The following is a 19955-nucleotide window of genomic DNA, read 5'->3' on the forward strand; positions in this document are numbered from 1 at the left end:
TTCCTTGTTCGATTGGTGGATCTCTTGTAGAAGCCGGGGCGTCAGCTCCATCGATGCCGTGCTTTCCCCCCCCAGCCCATAACGAGCATATGGCGAATCTCTCCAGCCCCGTGAAGGAAATAAATTTTCGCCAAGTCGATCGTACCCAGGAAAACAGGCACAGCGGATCCTTGTGCCTTTTGCAGAATTCGGTATACCTCCGCTTCGCGGGAGACCTCCTTCCACAGCCCCGATGTGGTTCCTTTTCCGATGACAGTGTAGCCATATACGGCACAAGAAAGTTTGAAAGGCGCACCGTACGCCCCGCAGCCTCCAAGGGGTGTGCATCGGTCAATGTTTTCATCCAATTGAGCTTTTAGTAAACGCACCAAAGTTTCGGAGGTAATCGGATGCTGCAGATCATCTTTGCTTCGGCGATGGAGCATCACATTTGGACAACAGTCGTCTAGAAGACCGCCAGATTGCAACCCGAGTAAACATCGCTGGGTGCAAAATTGTGCATCGCGGTGGCGGGACTGGCTATCTGGGCCTTTATCATCATTTGTGTCTCTCTTTCGAGCCACGCGTTGGGCAGATGGAGAAGACGGAACATTACTGAAGGTTCGTTTGCGGCGTGTTGCTGGGTTTGAATCGGGGTCGGGTGATTGTGACGACTGTGAGCGATGCCTCACATCGGATGGATCACAGCGGACTCGAGATTTAGTAGACACTTGACGAGCTGTTGATTCAGGAGAATCTGGCGGAGACGACGAAGGTTCATACATCGAACCGGAATCTGGGCTTGGAAATTCTGGCGCGGTACTGTCGGAGTTGAGAGGAAGCTGCCGGAATTCATCTTTGGGAATGTGGGAGCGAGTGTGATCGAAACTGGTCTTCCATATAGGAATGTCTGGTCGTACGGAATTCCTCCACTCCTGACCTCGCACAGGCGAGTGGAATGCCATCAGACACAAACACAGTGTTCTTGCGACCGAAGTATTTGCAAGAGTAGCTTCTATTTCCAAATCCACTTCGCTATTTGGGTCACATAGAAAGTAGTAAAGCGTGCCAGGGTCATCATGTGGCACGCGGAGGAGGACCCGAGCGATCCCGTTGGTCACGTAGGAGTACTCGAGCCCTTCCTGGATCATAACATGATACTCTTGAACAATGGCAGAGCAGGCAAGGCGCTCTGCATTGTACCGCAACTTCGCGTCCTTGTCCGTGGGTATTTTATTTGACTTGACCATCTCCTTCCACAAGTTCATTGGTCGAAGACCCATCCGAAGGGTTGCGACGGGAAGCTTATGATGTGGCTTATACTCGACGGTCGTGAGGAGAGTGGTGCTGCGGCCGTCAACTCGATGGATGCAGAATTGGTCAGGTCTTGGGTGGTGCACACTTGATGTTTGACTTGTATCTGCTTCAGCGGCATCATTATCGTTCAAGGAATTCGTATGGTTGCTAAACTGGACGCCATCGCCAAGGCAGAACTCTTCACGAGCAGCGGGTATCTTGCACAACTCCGTTATTATATCGTTGACGTTTTCTTCCACAGCAAACCGCTCATAAGCCTCAAGGTCTTGCTCGCTGCTCATGGGCTTACGCCCAAGGCGTCGGCCTAACCCTTCTAGCTCATGCAAAGATGAAAACAAACGCGGCGCCCCTCCTAGAGTTGAATGAAGGTGGCTGTAGACGGACCTGAAAAGCTCCGACTGCAGTGCTGAGCAATCGGTCCAGTGTTCCAATCGTGTTGGGCAATATTTCCCCGTGGGAAGAGGTATTTTCCCGGTAGTCGACCGAGATGGTGTCTCGACTCTCAGCGGTCGGGAGAGCAGGTCATGGGAATGGCGTAAGAATTCCACGAAAGTGGTCGGTCGGCTGAGCTCTTGAAGTTGCTCTCGTCTCTCTTTCTCCTGTCTGCTTTCATCTTCGGCCTGCTTCTGTCGCTCTTCGGCCTGCTTCTGTCGCTCTTCAGCCTGTTTCCTCCTCTCTTCTTCCTGCTTCTGTCGCTCTTCTGCCTGTTTTTGTTGCTCTTCGGCCTCTTTGCGTCTCCTTTCCGCCTGCAGAAAAAGAGCCTTGTAATCTGGCGAGTTGTTGTCGGCCATCGATGTGTCGAGGGTCCCTTGAGACAATCGCGACCAGTCTTGGTTTGGGGGCTTGATCTGGGGAGCTGATGTCAGCTGATCACGGTTTCCGGTGGAAGTATTTCCCCGAGAAATGACAAGGTTTACGCTGGCTAATTTTAGCATCTCGAAGGTATGACAATATCCCCGTCGTCAACAAAAGAAGCCACAGCACTCACCAAAATTAATTTTCTCTGGCTTCAAAGGGACTACTCTGGAGGCAAAGTTGGTTCACTAGGTCGGTCGCCGCGCGCGTAGTCGTGAGGGTCGCATCTGTCTCGCCTCGGGTCGCTTGAGACAGATGTGGCAGCGGTCGAAAGGGCAAATAGAGTGTGGGGCTGGGATTGCTATTTGGCTTCTCTATGACGGCGCTCTGCCGTTTCTTGAAGCCTTCGTTTTTCTTCAAAGCTGACATCATACTTCGGTTAATGTTTGCTCCATCCCTTGTCGAAAGAAGTATTCAGCAAATAGACGAACGACGCAAGTTGAAAGCAACATAATAGGGAGCCCGCTAGCTAGCGAGGGGTATGGACTGTCGCGGAAGGGATTTACTCCTTGACTCCAGACTGGATTGTTGCCTCTGGCATAGACAATTCTTTGGCCACGATCGATTTTAATCACCGCTTCCAAGACATACACCGATTCGATGGTACCTAATGTGCCTCGTCAGTACATAGATTAGTTCTGTCCATCTTCAAAATCCTTTCAAGTAGAGTCACCATAGCGAGATCACTATCTCAATTGCATCTCTCGCGACGTCCGCATTCCGTCCTCCTATAGCAGCCCTTTACTTCGAAGGATAATTATGTTGTGTCATTTCGCTGTGAGGAAGGTACACAATAAAGCTAGAAGTCAGCGAAGTTCTTTTGAAATAGAAAGAATACGCTTACATCTATCGCTATCCGTCTGACGAAACACGCTTCGGCATGCTCTAGTCTTTGCGGTTAAATATCATGCAATCATTCCGAGGGACCTCGAGGGAAAATAAACGACGTACCTGACTTATCTAGGCAGTTAGGTCCCTTTTAAGGAATAGGATCTGTGCACGAGGCAAACTGAAGTGCCGTCGCTCACAGAACCCATGGCCGGAGGGGTGAACGTAGATCTCTGACACAGCATTTATAGATACGAAGCATTCTTGAACATGGTAGTCTTTGACTGTATCCTCAGTTTTGAACAAGTTAATGGAAAATTGGACGGGTACTGTAGAATGGAGTATCCCCGCCGAAAAAAAAATGAGGCCGAGTAGATAATCACCCGCACCGAAAACAACATTCCTTATCCTCAATTAAAGCTGGTGTTAGGTGTTCCATGTATTATACCCACTGCTTTGCATGCCTCATATTTTTAATATGTTTGCCCATATTCTTCCTCGAGCGATCCTCACGAAACGATCCTTTATTCAGCATCAACTAAAACACCAAGAAAATGTACACGAATTATCTCCTGCTTACCCGCTATTTAGATCGCGCTTTTTGGCATTGCAGAAATTTCAGCACAGGGACATAATTTTCTGAACGGAGGTATATTTTTATCTGGTAGATCAACCTCTCTCCTCATCTTTCCGGCGATCCCTCGACTTCAACGCTCAGCTTCGCTGAACCGGTTGTATGCCGAACTAGTAGTGTTCGAGTGGGCTTGTACTAGCAGCGTTGTGCTCTCCACGAGAGCAGTCTCTGTAGCACGGGCTGACAAAGTAAACCTCACAGTAGCGTTCTTCAATATTAAGTTCATTCTTGAGGGCACATTAGTCCATTCTAGTTTAGCAGTCCCAAACCTCCACTGGGCCCCACTAATCACCGCCAATAAGTCCGATTGACGTCATTTCTCTGGCTCTTTCCTGTACGTTAATATTCTAACGTGCTTTAGAGATGGGCTGGGTAGGAACGTGAAGCTCAAATTAGCATCGTTCTGAATACACAGCTTATCCTGACTGTCTGTACCTCGTAGCAGGTTTTCGTGTTAAAATTGAGACCGCAGGAAAAAGAGACATGGAAACCATGAACCCGCGGATGTTTATTGGAAGCCTCTATCAATCAACACCAATCTCAGAGGCACTCTACTCGCTCCCCGGAGGCTACTTTGCTGCGCCTGGGAACTGTAATCGAGGTTCCAAGAGCAAAAAAGCTCCTAGAGTCGGCTTACACGTTCTTGGAGCCGACAGAGCTGGCGCCGTGTAAGCTTATGTACTCCGTATACTGTATCCGTAACATCAATCTTAGGTACACTCTAGGCCATCCCAGAAGTACTTCAATCACCCGAAGATCCGCTGTTGACCTCTAAGAACGGCTTGAGGTTCCAGGAGCAGTAGAGTTAGTGGGACTGCCCAACACGTTCCCGAAATCGATAGAGCTGTGAAAGAAAGGAGTGAACATGTCCATGAAGCATCCCAAGGCTTCTTCTTCCATATTTTTGAGGGATTTCTGTTCCCAGGATCGACGGAAGTGTTTCTGGGAACCTTACCTAGTGTTCCAGGATCAATATACCTCCCAGTATTGGTGTTGACGTTCCCGGGGACAGATTTTACAGTCCTAGGCAAGCTAACCCGCAATCCTGAGAGCTTCAAACCCATTCCTGGGAGTAACTGTGCCCATACTGGGACCATCATTTTTTATGGGTCTAATAAGCTTCATTTCGGCGGAAAAACTGAGACTATTCATATTAGATTAGTTCTAGAGGTAATCAATGAATCAATCAATCACTTTCCGTCTACCCTAGGATGACCAGCGGCTGCTCTGGGAACTTTACCTAGAGTTCCAGGATCAGTATAGCTCCCAGGAGGGCTGGTTTATGTTCGTAGAGACAGACTTCGGTACTCCTAGGAGGCTAACGCGCGATCCTGAGAGGTTATAGAGAAGACACGCCTATATAGGACCTTCACGTTCACCTTTACCCCATAACTGATCAACCCTATCTAGCAGAACAACAGCTTTGTACTTGGAATTTAATATCTTTTGCAGTATTTGAGGGAAGGAGATTGAGTTTTTTCTGCTTGAGTACTGTGTTCACGAAGCTAAACGACCAAGGGTTTTTTTTCGAGAAGTAGCGTTCCTACGTTCCTGAATTCGATGGGACTGTTGAATGAAGGAGTCAATCCGTAGTCAGTTTCCCCTATTTTCTTACACGCACGCGATCAAAAGCGCTTGCGAAGATCATGCTACATATTGTTAGGGTAATTCTTATTTGATGGCTTCTATGTACCCTATTATTGCTCCTCTGTGTTGAAATTTATCCGTTCTCCTTGAAAGATTTCGGTCCCGGAATGGGCAATATTATTTCTAAACGGTTTTGTTAGCTTCCCAGGAATGTAAAATGTGTCTTTGAGAACATGAAAAACCTCTCCTGGGAACTGTATTGCTCCTGGAGGCAGCCATGGGCCATTCCAGGATCGACGAAAGTGCCACCAGGACCAGAATTTCTGTTAGTGAAAAGAAATTCTACGGCAGCCTCATTTATGGGGCTAGCCAATACGTTCCTGAAATTGACGGGCTGCGGAGAGAAAGGAGCATGGGACTAAGTTCATTCATCCATACTGATCTTGGACGCACTTCCCTTGATCCTAGGATAAGCCGTGGCGGTCTCTAGGAAGCTGAAACTGAGTAGACGAACGACACCCAATGTGGGCAGGCAAGTCTCCATGGATCTTCTAATAAGTAGAACGCTTCAATTTCGTGTATTGCAAGAAGCACAGCGGAACACCTCATACAAATACTCTGCGCCTTTAATACTCACATTAAAATCCTTCAAACAATGCCGACAGCGACGGCTAGAATTTATCTTTTGGACTAGCCCCTGAAATATGTCGGATTCGTTGGGCCGTTTCACCATCCCGGTGCCGACTAATCTCGCAATAACCAAGGACCCAAGATATCCAAAAGAATCTAAAGTATGAACTATCTCTGGGTCTTCGATAAGGTCAAGGATATGCCTGCAGAAGACGTCGGCAATAACTTCCTGAAGAGTTGGTTCATGTGACGGTACTGACGTCATGACCTTTTCGATCACTTCGTCGAACACTGGAGAGCCGCAGCTTGTATTCGCCCATCGAGAGAACTTCAAGGTAGCCAGAGTCTTCAATGGGATAATTCCGTATTTATCAGCTGCGATAAATACTTCGATATTGGTGAAAGCAGATTGATTTCTTAGCTCGGTATTTTCTGGCTCGGTATTTCTGGCTTTTTCTCTGGAATACAGATGAGACTCATTGTTGGTAAGTTCTGGGATGGGTCGATATTGAAGTATGGGTCCATCCTCACTGTAATCTTTAAGATAGAGGAAGGACAGGACACGCTCAATAGTCTCTGGGGTGTCATCCAGGATATTGATAACTTTCTCGGTGGATTCCTAGAAGAACAAGCGGCCAAAAACATCTGTTTATGGTACTTGTAATAGTACCTTGGAACCATCACCCATCGCACTATAGAAATAGCTTGACTGGGTACAAACAATAGCTTGGTGAACTTGGAAAGTAATTCCTTGACAATGAATCTTCATATCGGAGAATTACCTCGCAGAAGTAAGTCTCGCATTACCTCCTGGAGTTCGGACATGATCAATATGGATAGTGTCGCCTCACATTGAAGAAAGTTTCGACAGAAATATTATGTGAAGCTTATATACCCAACGTGAGTATTTTGAGGGCAAAATAATATATAGGAATGAAGACAGAGCGAGTCACGGTGTATGGCATCAGAACAGGACCATTTAGCATGGATATGACACGTATATTGTTCACTAGGTACAGTAAGTCAATTGATATGGGTAGGTAAATTGATTACTGGATAGGCTAAATGTCTCCATTCAATCCGATCTTCAGGAAATTTACTGTGACATCTCGAACTTCTGCGCCAGGCTGGTTTAATGAACTGTCTCAGAGCAAAATCAGATACTTTCACTCTATATAGCCACCCATGCGGTTTGCCCTTTAGTCCGCTGCCCTCCGCCAAAAGTCACTGTCATTGTCGATATCATAGTCATCAACATCGTAGTCGTCACTATAGAAATTATCATCATCCTCAAAATCCCCCCAAGACCTTTCGTCCCATTCTTCTTCTACCACGCGGATTACCCATCCGTGACTCTCCATCTCCTTTCTTGAAAAATCACTTATACCGTCCTTATAAACCTCGACAATAATCTCTTGAAGGGACGATATTGCTCTGAAGAGAGCATCGATTTCCGCGAAGGCCTCGGCAACAATTTGAGGGCCTCCATTCTCCCCAAGCCTAGGCTCCAAGCCACCCTTGCTACGTGGAGATGTGGTAAGTGTCCTCAAGTTGGCGCAGCTGCTCTGAAGTTTTTCGAGGGTGCGACGGCTGTCATCCTTCATACCGTCCTCATCATCGAGATATCGGTGAACAGGGAAGTCGATACGAATATGCTGGATGTGATTCGCACTATCATGTCCAATTCTATCAAGGAAACGGGCTATCATCTGAAAGTTGCACTCAATAAAATCGAAATGATTCTGCCCGAAAAGTAGCGATTTGGCCTCTTTGTAAACCGTCTTGTTCGTGCGAAGAACGTTAAGCTCCAGTTCACGGTCTCCGGACCAGCAAGGGTCTATAGGGTCTTCACGCAATAAAACATAGCCATATATCTTGTTGCGGAGTTCACCCGGGAGGTTGAGGAAGTTAGCCGGCATATTATGTGCACAAGGCGGTACGTTTGGTTTCAAGTGACACGAATCCGAAGGTGGGGGTCCGCTTTATACCTGACGGAACAATAGCAGGAGTGAATACCGGAGAAGGAGTTATAGTAAACCCGCATGTATGAGTGATTATTATGCCACATAAATTGCCAGTTAGGGGCCTTATAGCAATTCAGACTTGTTGACATCCAATTGGTGCGCTATGACTTACTAAGCAGTTTTTCTGGCTTGATATGACGGAGAAGGGAGCCAGGCTCTTGGTATGGTATCCTCTTCCCCACCTTGGAGTGGCGAAGTGTAGGAACAAAACGTCGCAAGAAATAGCTCCCGAAACGCTGCCTGTAGAAAACAATCGGATTTCTTTTCCGTATATGCTAAATGTATATCTAGACAGATAATATTCTTCTGTCCAATGTATTATGAGAAAGAACTCGGCCGGAGCATGATCCGTCAAATCCAGATTTCACACCAGACATATGCTTAACCGCCCAAACAAAAAGAGCGCCCCCGGAACCTAACAAACAACACATTGGGTCCAACAAGGAAGACTTCCATCCAATCTGCTTATGGAGCCTAAATTCGGAGTCAATTGAATCAAGTAGCTGTGTGTTCCAAGACGTGCATTTAATATATTCAAATGGTGGTATGTCCTGGTGTACAGCGCAGCACATGCAGAACAACTCATACCTGCATTTCTGCATTCCCCCCTCTTTTGCTGCCCAGAGAACTAGAAAAGCCGTGGCACATTCCATTACCTGGAAATTTTGTTGAATTAGCCCAGCTTTCCTCGTTCCCACTTCGGTTCTCCATACTACAGCGACCGATGAAGATGACAAAGAAGAGATCCAAGCAGCACCGAACCCAAGAGGAACCTGCAGGTCCGGTGTCCGTCCAGGTATCCCCGAAGATCGATTATGTCCAACCATTGTCATCGTAAGTCCTGTTGGTTCTTTAGAATCAAATTTATCTGACCTTTCTATAGGCCGTACGAAGCCCCAGTCGTGACCGCCACGATCGGGAATAAGCAATATTGCATCCCGAGATATTATCTTAAGACATGCCGACAACTTGAGCAGCAGTTGTTTCTGTATCCATACATTACACTGCCTGATGTTCACGAGGATATTGGCCATACCTTTGTGCATTTCCTATATTCAGGATGCTATGAGACGCTAAAGTCGTCACTCGAGGAGGGCACACCCAGCGTTGCAAGAGAGTATAAGAGAAGTGTGTTAGTTTACCAGGCATCCAGAACATACAACCTTCCTGCTCTTGAAGCTTTTGCGAGAGACTACATAGAACGGTTTGGCGAAGAAATGTCTATGCCTGACATACTGCGGATTACAAGGGAAGTCTTTTCAAAACTTCCCGACGACGAAACCTGGCTTCCGAAGTATATCGAAAGAAACCTCCAGCAGGCGTTGATGTCTAGCAAGTCAGAATTCGATTTAGATGAACTTTACAATGCCCTCGGTCAGGATCATTATTTCGATAATACTGTGACGAAAATGATGCTCGAGATACTCCTTCATTCCCAGGAAATCACCTCGCAGGCCGGGAAAAGCCCCTGTGAACAAATGCATAGTCATGGTAACGGAGATGGAAATGCATCAATAGACGAATCCATGGGGAAAATGACTATTGGACGACAGTACACAGAAGAGTCGACTAACGGAAATCCCGCTTCTGTGGAGGCTGCCGCTGAACCTGCTGATGCCGCTGAACCAGCTGATGCCGCTGAGTCTGATGTTGCCGCTGAACCTGCTGATGCCGCTGAGCCTGCTGATGCCGCTGAGTCTGATGCTGCCGCTGAACCTGCTGATGCCGCTGAGCCTGCTGATGCCGCTGAGTCTGATGCTGCCGCTGAACCTGCTGATGCCGCTGAACCTGCTGATGCCGCGGAGTCTGCTGGTGTCGATGAGCTTGCTGATGCCGCTGAGGCTTCTGCTGCTGAAGAGCCCCTGGATCAATTCTGTCCCACTAAGGTTTCGCTTGTGGATGTAGCTCTATACCGGAACTGGAAGAGCCTGTCCTCAAAGAAGAGGGCTAAACGAACGCGAAATCTTGTTGCAAGGGGTCTTCCAGTCCCAGGGAAAGACGGCCTGGTTTCCATCTTCGTGGTGTGAAGATTTCTGTCCCAGGAGAAATATAGCTCCCAGTAGCTGTTCATGTTCCCAGAGTCAGAATTTACACTCCTAGGAAGCCAGCCCGCGTTCCTGGGAGCTTTAAACCCCTCCTAGCAGCCAAATTGCTCATCCCAGGACCGGAAAGCTTTTGAGGGACTCTAAAGAGCTTCAGCTAAGTGGTAAACCTAAGAATATCTGAATTAGATCAATCCCAAAGTATTCCTCTCGATCCCTGGACGTAGAAAACCGATTATAGTAGCACGATAACTCCCTGGGCCAGCTCATGCGTTCCCAGACCGTGTAGAATCGTTAACAGGGCAAGTAGCTCCTTGGAACAAACAGCGTGATCCTGGGGTCGATATAAATCCTCCTGATGCAGAGGAGGAATTAATGATTATCGAACAAATGCGCAAACAAAAACGCTGGAGAGGTTACTCACTACCAAGGCTCTATGAGAAATGACAATATGTTTCTTCTGGTCACAGATTGCTTGTTCACTTACAACTACCTTACTTTCGTACATCTTATCAAAATATATCAAGGGCGGATTACTTATTCAATTATCAAATTTCATGTGCGCTTGTCGTTCTGACGACACGCATTCCCTTAACACAGCCAGTCTTCGATTAAATATAGCAACAAGGATGGTTCAATGTATTGTTAGTCAGCTTCGCAAAATTCGAGAAACCCCCTCTTTGCGTTCTCAGAGGATGAATGCAGCACGTACTGCTCCCGCTGAGCAGCCGCGCGAACGAGAGGGTCGAACGGCATTATGGGCTTAGTGGCTTTCACAGAAACTCTCCATGAGGTGCAACTATCGGTCCCAATATCATCTTGGATTACGTCCCACTGGAGGCGGACGTTTGCGGAACCACCAGGTTCTGAGACCAGCATTTGGTTCAACGTACCAGTGACTTGTGAGTAGTCTAACCACAGATTGTCGATAGGACCGCGGATACCGTGGGTGGTCTTCCGGTTTTCCGAAAGCCGAATCTTACCAGCAAATATGCCTAGAAAGTCTCCCTCGCGCACGGGGACGATGGAACAGACGAATAAGGAGCTGCCATCTTTAGGCAGGAGGAAGGTGAATGCGGACTTATCAATCCCACATTCGGACGCTAATTGGTTGTCGTAAGGTGCGCATATGACCTCAGGAGAAAAAGCCTGTAAACCCTTCTCCTTGAAGCTTTCTTCTTCACTGGTGAAGGCCCATTCGTTTTTGGCATTATTCCAAGTGGACTCGTGAACTTTTAGCCTCTCTACAACTTGGGGGTTCTCAAGATCCGACAGGCGCATGGGGTCACCTTTCGCGAGTCTGAGAGCCCGTGTTTCCAGTTGTTCGATGTGAGGTCTATGTTGGGTCTCCCACTTCATTACTACATCCACAAGGGGGATCCTTGACGTCTTCGGATATCCCTTGCAATAGCTATCAAATTCTTTGGTGCGGTAATAGAGAACTTTGTCAATACCAGCTTCACGCATTTGGAAGAGGTTTTTCCAGAAAATACGGCATTGCCTTTGGTTTTCCGCACCCAGCCCGTATCCAGCATCTTCCATGAACTTCTTGGTTGCAGCTTTTTCCGCCATAGTGAATCCGTCTGCGGGTCCCTTCGCGGCTGGCAGCTTTGAATGATCGATCAACGCAGCACCCTTAAGAATGATCTTCCAGAAAATGGTTTCATTGTATCGATTTTGCAGACCCTTGCCCGTGGCCAAAGCATTGTCCCTGCGAATGACGTCAACTGCCGTTTCATAATCGAATTCTGAAATCTCATCAACATATTTCCGGATGTTCTCAGGCTTAGTTGTTGTCGGGATACGGCTCGTTCGGTGCCCGTATAGAGCAATAGCGAAATTCACCCTCGCGCATTCAAACAATATAGATGACATTGCTTTCAACGTGTACGCGGAGTCTGCTTGATAGGACGAGGAACTGTCGACGGGGAGATCCAAAAGGTGGGCACCTTTCACATGGTCGTTATTAGGCTAGATCAAAGAACGTTAGCCTCGGGTCAAGTACGTGAAACAAGTGTCAGATGGCAGAAGTGACATACCTGTTGAGTTATATTTTGACATTCCACCTCGATAGGTTCATCAGCAATTCTGTCAGAAGGAGATTTGTCACCACATTTTTCGGACCTCTTCGAAACAGGCCGCTTTCTTCTCTTCCTCGGTTCTGCGCCTGCAAGATTTCCATAGTTCCTTTTTAGTGCATTCAGAATCCGATAGGAGCCACGTCCTCTGTGTGGTGAAGCCGGAGGCGTTTGTAAAGCTGAGTCGGTTGTTCGTAACGGAGACTCTTCTGTGTTGCCATCCTGGCTCGCCAGATGAGCCTGCAGGACTAGAATCACGGTCAACACCCATTCCATTAGCTAGGTAGAGTGCCTAACTTACCGTCATTATCGACTTTAGAAATCAAAGAATCAATGTACCCTTCGTTGTAGTCGATTCCAGAAGACGTGAGTGCGTCCCGGATAGCCTGGGCTAGAAAGCCTCGGGTGGTCTCGTCCATGATCTTTGGAGAATGCGCTGCGATCAAAGACGTGCACAAGTCTTGCACATTAAGTACCAGCCGCTCCTCTAGTCTGGAACTTTCGAGCAGACTGATCGACGGGCCAATTCCACCTAGGCGGGTTTGTTGACAGTTGTAAGCCAATCATGTATCCACAGCGTCTCCTTAACCAGATTTAGCAGTCCTGGGACGTAGATCTAGACCACATTGTGAGGTGACGTCACTTTCTGGTCTGAAAAAGGCCCCCCCCCTCCCCAGAGCGATGGCGTCCCACTTCACGGTTTTCAATATCACATCGCATCTTCGCGTTGGTGGCTTGAAAGAACAGTGGGATTGCAGGCAGGGTTGAATTGACTGTAGTTGGCCAGTGGTCTGCTTAGTGAGAAGAGGAACGAAATCAACTGTTGAGGGGACCCAGTCGTGCAAATTTCGGAAAGACAAGGTAGTTCTCGTACGAGATGGCCTTGGAACTTCAAAAAATCTACAGGATTTGAGATGAACAGGGCTGGTAGAAGAAAACATCAGCCATAGCCTAAAACATAACACCGCAAAATGAATACCTACTCAACGGCTTGTTGAAGCCAGCACATTCGTTGATTTTGATTGAGTGCGCAAAAGGCGACCTAGCAGGGAAGCCGTGGAAAACGTTCCAGGATGAAAAGGACAGAGGATTGTTTTTAAACGGTGACTCACATCTAGATGAGGTTCTAGCCCCCATTTCTTGGTTGTGTTGATCTGCATCACGTGCATTTCCTAATAGTCGAAGACCACCCACATTTCTCTGTTTTTTGAGTTCATTGTGGACTCCAACCCCCGCGCCTGGCCCCGCAAAGCTACTGTAACAGTCTTTTTATCTAAGCTTGCCTTGTCGGTTAGCTTCGCCTACTCCTTTCGGTATTCAATTAAAAGAACAAACGAGTTTGGTCGCAAGTCGCTGTCGCGGGCTGTCATGAATGGTTACCAGGCCATCGTCAAGCAACTTCTCGCTACAAATAGCTCCATTATGCTTGCGGATAAGGCTGGTCGGACACAGCCGTGGTATGGCGCTGAGAAATGGATATAGAGTTTATTGGGCCTTTACGGAGCATTGAAAAGTGAAAGACAAGGACAACAGCACGTCGAACGCTACTAGCACCGCCTTCCTATTATAGCCTATCAATCCACTTGCATGCGTACAGCGGAGTGGCATATAGCGTTGTATACAATATTTTGATCGTCAAAAACACTCATATGCCTCGCACAAGGGCTGGTTGACCATGCATTAGTCCTTGATACAATTTTATTATGTATATTGTAGGTTTTCGAGCGGCAATGTATGGCAGAAAGGGGCGGTCAGGTAGCGAGTCACAGACTTTTGCGGCGCCACTGTACGGAGTATATTAGCGCAGATCATTGAAAGAGAGTAAGTTATGGCACACCAATGTGGATCCAGGAGTAGAAACGGGCCAATCAAGTCGTTTACCCCGTTAACAATCAAAATCCCCATACATATTGTACGTCCACCCGTATCTCCTGTTCCATACTGGCAAAAATGGCAGTCCACCATGGAGCCCTCCTCCATACGAAGTCTTCTTCCATACGGAGTCTTCTGCCACATGAAGTTCTCTTCCACGTGGACTCGGCCCTCTTCCGTTTAATATAACATTTGACAAATAACGTCGCTTATATCACACTACCTTGTCTAGTCACAGCCGACTAAAGCATCATAATCTCCAAATTTCGCAAACTACGCAATTGTATAATGAATTTGCTCCGCAACAACTAGCATACTTACGTAATACATGGCTCCAGATGCTTCACCAGAGGATGATGATTTACCTTGGTGCTATAACTAAGTAATTAACTTCATTAATAAGAGAGTTATTAAGCAGCACCTCATATGCTACCATGGAAATCCCCCGGCACCATCTACGATACTGTCTCCGAGGAATATGCACTCTCCCTAAAGAGCTTATTGGCCGGCGGACCGTACATCTTTCCCAAGACCCCATCTGAATAATACATAATATATTGTCAATCCAGAAATCCGCACAGTATTGACCAGAAACTCATCATAGCATACCTGTAATGCGAAGAAGGTTCTTTGTGACCATGAAATTATTTATTGGACTTTATCTACTTTGCGTACTCAATATATTCTTGTCAAGTCAAGCTAAGTTACAGTACTAGCTGCTCTATGGTCTACCCAAGCAGCATCTGGTGACATCGTGACCTATTGTGAAATATCTCATATCCAAAATACTGTATGATATTGAATAGCAGTGACCCTTCATCAATCCAACTGAGTAACCATAAGTTGGACCGCAGTATACTCGCATACTTGAGCATATAGCATCTGTGATGGGAATGCTTATCGTGAGTTTCTGGGAACAGTCTCTTCTCTGGTTGGCTGCAAATCACGTTCTGTCATCACGGTCGGGGCCGGGTAATGGGAGCTCTGACTGGTCAGCGTTTTACCCACAGGGTGATGTTATGTAGTTAACATACCAATTGCGAAGTAAGAAATGCCCAAAAGCCTGATGTATCCGCTGACAAAATATGTACCTGACCAGTCTCTCGCATGCGAATACCTACACACACATCTGCATCACACATCTTGCTATATTCAGACGCCTTTTTCATCATGCTTGTCTTGCGACGGTACCGCTTTTGACGGATTAATTTTCTTTTAGACAGACGATTAGATCGAGCTCTTTTCAAAGCAGCCATTGGAAGTTGATGTCTTGGGCTTTCTTGAATGGAATAGCACTTGTCAGACGGGGGGTCAAGAGTGGTGCTTTTAAGGCTGGTTGAAAGGAGAAGCAGAATGAATACAGGCTCTACAGGAAAATCCGGTTGCGAAAAGTAGGTCTATTTGAACTTTCGATAAGGAGAGAAAAAATTGATTACTCTCACAAAAAGAAATTGTGGTCCTGTGTTGTTTTCACGTTATGAAGACAAAAATGGCACGTTAACCGCCCTCGCTAAACTGCGGACACCATATGGGACCCCGGCTCGTTTTCATAAATGGGTTGGGCAATACAATCTTTGTAAACAAACCGGTGAAAGGGTTGAATCAATATTCCAAGGGATTTTCATTACTGCCCACGGTTAATTGGTGTACAATATAATAGTCAAGCAGGCTACTGATATGTTCAAATCGCCCTCTTTGCGACACAAAATGACTTGCAAGGAAGTACTGTGATCAGTTAATTCTGAGAGACAGTAACCCAAATTTTGACTCCCTCAACTTGAGCTGAGAATAAAGAATTCAAGTGAGGCTGCAGTAGACTGTCGCGCACAAACGGTGAAGGCGACAAATCCCCAAAAGGTGTTGGTTAAAAATGGCCCGGATTGGCTATTTCGGGAAGTGGATTGCCGGTCCCAAATGGTGGAGGCAGCGGGACACCAAAGAGTATGGCAGAGATAACATCGCGAAAGTGGTCATTTCTTTAGGTAAACAGGGCAGAATGTGGTGCTGATCCCTTTGTACAACTGAGTAGGCAGTGTTGATAACTTCATTTTGCTTTTTATGAGTGTTTACGTTCATCATGATTTCATTTACAGATATGAACCCTTTGAGAAAGAACAAGTTTAAAATTATGAGATGGTGAATGAAGATCTTGAACGTGCCTGGACTCCACACCAGCCTCATGGCCTTTTTGCCATATGAACAAACGAACATCTTCCCAAGCGAGTAAACATGTCAATAGTAAATGAAAAACAAGCTATGTCATTAAACAGGCGTTCAAATTGATGAAACCGGTTTACTGCAGAGTTACGTTCAGTTCACCATCAACACAGAGACAAAAATTAAGGGGCAGGCGGTGGAACTGTGACAAAAGGGAGGTGGTGCAAGAATATCAGGACCTTTGGTTTAGTTTACTGAAGAGGTTCAACAGATTTCGGTCAACATACTATGAGGAAACGGGGAAATTGTCATGGAACTTCAACGCACTTGGCTGTTCAAAGATGGAATAGTGTAGCAGTGAAACAATTGGCTAGCCAAGAGACATCCCCCACATCAACTGTAGGTCCGTGCGTTTCCTAATACCTGGCCTACCGCCATGCCCCTGACAGGAAATTCTTTCACCTTGCTCGAAGACCACGACTAGCTCCGCTCCGTCCCGAGTGATCGGACTAGACCGGAGAAATTGAATCTACAATCCTCATGCTTGCTCAGGGATGTTCGTACAAGCAGTCTGTAGACTGGTGTACAGTGGTCCGTTGGGTGCGCCCAGCACTTTTTTCCAAACTACAGTCCTTTGCAGAAGGCCAGCGTGCAACTACGCGATATTTTTAGAACCATAAGAGACTGCCAGGTCCGTAGAAGCAATTAATCCCTGTGTGCAATCTATTTTTTATTCGCCTCATACCACGAGCCTTTCAGCCAATCCAAAATATGCACCAAGGCAATGTAGAACACATGGCTACTCCAAGGTGGAGAAAGGAGTACGTAGCAGCCAACCAATAACATTTTAGGTCTCTCATTAAGACTATGATTCATTTGTTATTCTTTTATCCCCCTTGGAGCTACTTATGGTTTGCAGTCAAAGAATGCGAAGACTTGGACGATGCGCTAGACTCTTATCAGCCTGGGCGTTTCGCTGGTAGGTATAACTCAGCTTTGAGGCGAACTGGAAATTGTTTACAGAACCGTGATGTTATGGATAGGCGGTGAATATCGGACCTCACCAAAATTCTGCTGGCAAATCGGTCTCCGCCTTAAAGTGGGAAGTATGACAAATCATCGATCTTGGGCTATGCACCAGGTTGATAGTCCTGCCAGTTTACATAGTCCTGGCTCGCAAGCCTATATCGGCCTATTTACATAGGCCACCAGCCTACGTAGCCCGCCAGCCTGCATAGCCCGCCATCCTATATCGGCCAGGCTACATAGTCCTGACTACATGGACCGCTAGCCTATATGGCTGTGTGAAGGGCTGAAGCAAGACTTGATTCAATCTAACTAGGCCAACATGCTGTTTACAAAAAGCTTAGAGAAGAGAAGGAATGGAATAAGCGGAACAGCGATAGAAGACGCAGGCAAGAGCGGTGGCAGAACGAAACATGCGAGGAAGGCTATGTGGCAGGGCCACATAGTGAGAAGCGGGTCTAACCCGTGACAGGCTGTGGCTACTTACCCAGCCGCCCAAGAATCCCGGGAGTCGTGTGTTCATGTGGGAGTTCACGCTTGTGGTAGAAATCCCCTGGGGGAATTTGCCCTTGAGCATCAAGTTACCCCAAGGTAAGTTGTACCTGAGAAAGTTCGTTCCTGGGTTTCAACGTCCTCGAGGGTATTCACCCCTCAGGATCCTTGACCCTGAGGGATTGTTGCCCTACGGTCATATACTCGGGGCGAGAGTTTATTCCTGCGTTCTAGGGACCTGGTAGCGAGATACTCTCAATGGTTTTGTTTGCATGAACGAAGCGAAAAACAGATTTGTCTATGTTCTAGGCTTCTAGCACCCAAAGCGAGAATCAATGTGATAATAAATAACCAATCATATCGCAAGCCGGATAGATACAAATCCGAATAGACAATGTGATTTCAAACCCATAGATTCTATCACTCTATCCTTTCTCCATACGGAGGTCCTTTTCACTTCTTTCAACTGGTGCGTGTGTCCATGGGGGAATCTGTTTTCGAAGTCGACTGTTACACCGTATAGGAGTTCCGTGTGACATACAGACTTATACGTAATGATGTCGTTCTCGAAGTAAGAAAGGATCTATTGCCCTGAAACGAGGAACGAGTGAAGGGGTAACTACCCTGCGTGAGCTTGCCCGCAAAGTTTGGCTGCTTTCGTACTGCAAAATCGGTCCAAATTCTCGCTGTTTGATTCGTCGATTTCGTCCGCCAAGACTCTTCTCCTTCTGTCTTAGCTATTATAGCCACTAGGGTTCTAGGGCTTCATTCTGCGCTTCTTTCTACGTTCCCTTCTATGACCGGGTCGCGTCATCCTCGGTTGTATAGTTATCTCATTGGCTTAACATCCTGCTATTGACTTTCACACTTTGCTACTGTGATCTGGTGACTGGTGAGGTCCTCACTGGGTTTAGCCTTCGCTTCCCCGCGCTTTTTATGTCTAAGCTTTTATGCCTCTCGGGCTTCGTCTGGTCTAACTAGCACGCTTACAATCAGTACTTGTCCCTTTCCTGTTTTATAGCCGTTTTTTAAAACCATAACCTACTATAGCGTATTCTTCACTAACTTACGGGACCACACCCCGAGCACTGTAAGAGCATCGGTTGTAGTTACGTAGCTTTATGCTTTTATTCCATTGTTTACGCTATCGTGATTCAAACTCTGCCAATCGGCTTCGGCTGCTGTCTTCCGTAACCTTAATGCGGCACGGTCATAGCTCTTTGCCTTCACGCTAGGCTTGGTATCTTCGACTATTACCTCATAGAGGAAATTTACCTACGCTATCTATTCGTTGGATTTTATTCCTATGTATTCTTCTGCTAAGTACTACTTTTGTTCTGTGCAAAGCGTTCGCTTCGAGTAATATATCGTCTCTTAACGATTCTCAGTCTGCTACCCACGCCTACCCAGCTTCGCTTATAATGACCAAGTTATCTAACTACTCGCGGTATGTTAGCTCGTCGATCTTGTTATGACTGTGGTCGCCAGATTCGTTTATCTATAACCATCGAACCACCGCGGTACCCTGCCTGTCGGTTAGCATATTTGCCGGGTCTTGTCGAAACCCGTCCCTGCTTAGGCTGTAGCGTTCCGATTCCTGTAAATTCGCAAGATCTTCACTGCGGCCATTGTCGAACCCGGCCATCTCCTCAACCTCTCCTCAATAATCGTCCTTGTTATGACTGTGGAACCCCATTTCTGGCTCGGACTCGCATAATTCGATGTTTCGATTGTCGGTCTAGAAGATCAACTATTATGCAAGCGCCAGTTGATTATGGCCACCTACGTACAACTACGTTTGACCCTTCGTTAACTCCTTTCAACGTCCTCACAATGCTGGGGAATCTGTACTTGAAAGTTGACTCTCCCACAATGAATCGATCTTCAAAATGCTGACCGTCATGTAGCCCCTGCTCCTCCTATGCCAGTATCCACCCTGCAACAGTCGCTCGTCTCCCCGCCATCCCTACCTGCTATAGAGAAAAGACGCTATTCGACTTTATTGCGCCCGGTGGTCAAAAAGCAAAGAACGCTAGACTTACGGAGGTTCCAGGACAGTTTGAATCGAGCGCTAGATTTCCTGCGCGATGTTGTACCTTTCCGGTGCGATATCAAAACTCATCGTTCGACTTACATAACATCATTCAACTTACGGTTCACCTTTCGTACTTGTTTCGTTTCAGGGCCACAGCGTGCGACGGCGCGCGTCACCAGTCTTAGAAAGGCGTAATTTATAGCCTATCCTAATATGGCTTAGCTTAGTTTCGGGCACGGGCCGAGAAACAAAGTGTGGGTGTTCGCGGGATAATCTGTTTTCGAAATTTCTGTAGGCTGCAAAGTGAAGCCCGAAATTGTTTTGCTTCGATCAGACATCATCTCCCAACTTTGCCTCGTTAGCCGGAATTCATCCTTCGCTACTGTCCTCGGGTGCTTC

At 46.8% G+C, this 19955-nt stretch overlaps 5 protein-coding genes across 5 annotated transcripts; 1 reads left to right on the forward strand and 4 right to left on the reverse strand.

Moving 5' to 3' along the window:
• Nucleotides 1-41: 41 nt before the first annotated feature.
• On the reverse strand, nucleotides 42-2087 carry N7473_006068 (uncharacterized protein; the record flags this gene model as incomplete). The annotated part of the gene is made up of 1 exon (XM_057152008.1): nucleotides 42-2087. One exon carries the CDS (start codon nucleotides 2085-2087, stop codon nucleotides 42-44), a length of 2046 nt encoding a protein of 681 aa, XP_057009813.1.
• Nucleotides 2088-5768: 3681 nt separating this feature from the next.
• Nucleotides 5769-6655, reverse strand: N7473_006069 (BTB/POZ domain-containing protein; the record flags this gene model as incomplete). The annotated part of the gene is made up of 3 exons (XM_057152009.1): nucleotides 5769-6449; nucleotides 6501-6580; nucleotides 6613-6655. The coding sequence occupies 3 exons, from the start codon at nucleotides 6653-6655 to the stop codon at nucleotides 5769-5771; spliced, it is 804 nt and encodes a 267-aa protein (XP_057009814.1).
• Nucleotides 6656-7029: 374 nt separating this feature from the next.
• Nucleotides 7030-7749, reverse strand: N7473_006070 (uncharacterized protein; the record flags this gene model as incomplete). Its single annotated transcript, XM_057152010.1, has 1 exon — nucleotides 7030-7749. The coding sequence occupies one exon, from the start codon at nucleotides 7747-7749 to the stop codon at nucleotides 7030-7032; it is 720 nt and encodes a 239-aa protein (XP_057009815.1).
• Nucleotides 7750-8578: 829 nt separating this feature from the next.
• On the forward strand, nucleotides 8579-9881 carry N7473_006071 (BTB/POZ domain-containing protein; the record flags this gene model as incomplete). Its single annotated transcript, XM_057152011.1, has 2 exons — nucleotides 8579-8688; nucleotides 8738-9881. 2 exons carry the CDS (start codon nucleotides 8579-8581, stop codon nucleotides 9879-9881), a joined length of 1254 nt encoding a protein of 417 aa, XP_057009816.1.
• A 595-nt stretch (nucleotides 9882-10476) lies between these two features.
• On the reverse strand, nucleotides 10477-13060 carry N7473_006072 (uncharacterized protein). The gene is made up of 4 exons (XM_057152012.1): nucleotides 12958-13060; nucleotides 12276-12898; nucleotides 11936-12222; nucleotides 10477-11867 (listed from the first exon to the last, which is right to left on the reverse strand). Exons 2-4 carry the CDS (start codon nucleotides 12391-12393, stop codon nucleotides 10542-10544), a joined length of 1731 nt encoding a protein of 576 aa, XP_057009817.1. The 5' UTR covers nucleotides 12394-12898; nucleotides 12958-13060; the 3' UTR covers nucleotides 10477-10541.
• Nucleotides 13061-19955: the final 6895 nt, after the last annotated feature.

This window comes from Penicillium subrubescens, assembly GCF_028828155.1.
Source record: "Penicillium subrubescens strain IBT 31985 chromosome Unknown utg000004l_segment0_segment0, whole genome shotgun sequence".
Lineage (NCBI taxonomy): Eukaryota > Fungi > Ascomycota > Eurotiomycetes > Eurotiales > Aspergillaceae > Penicillium > Penicillium subrubescens.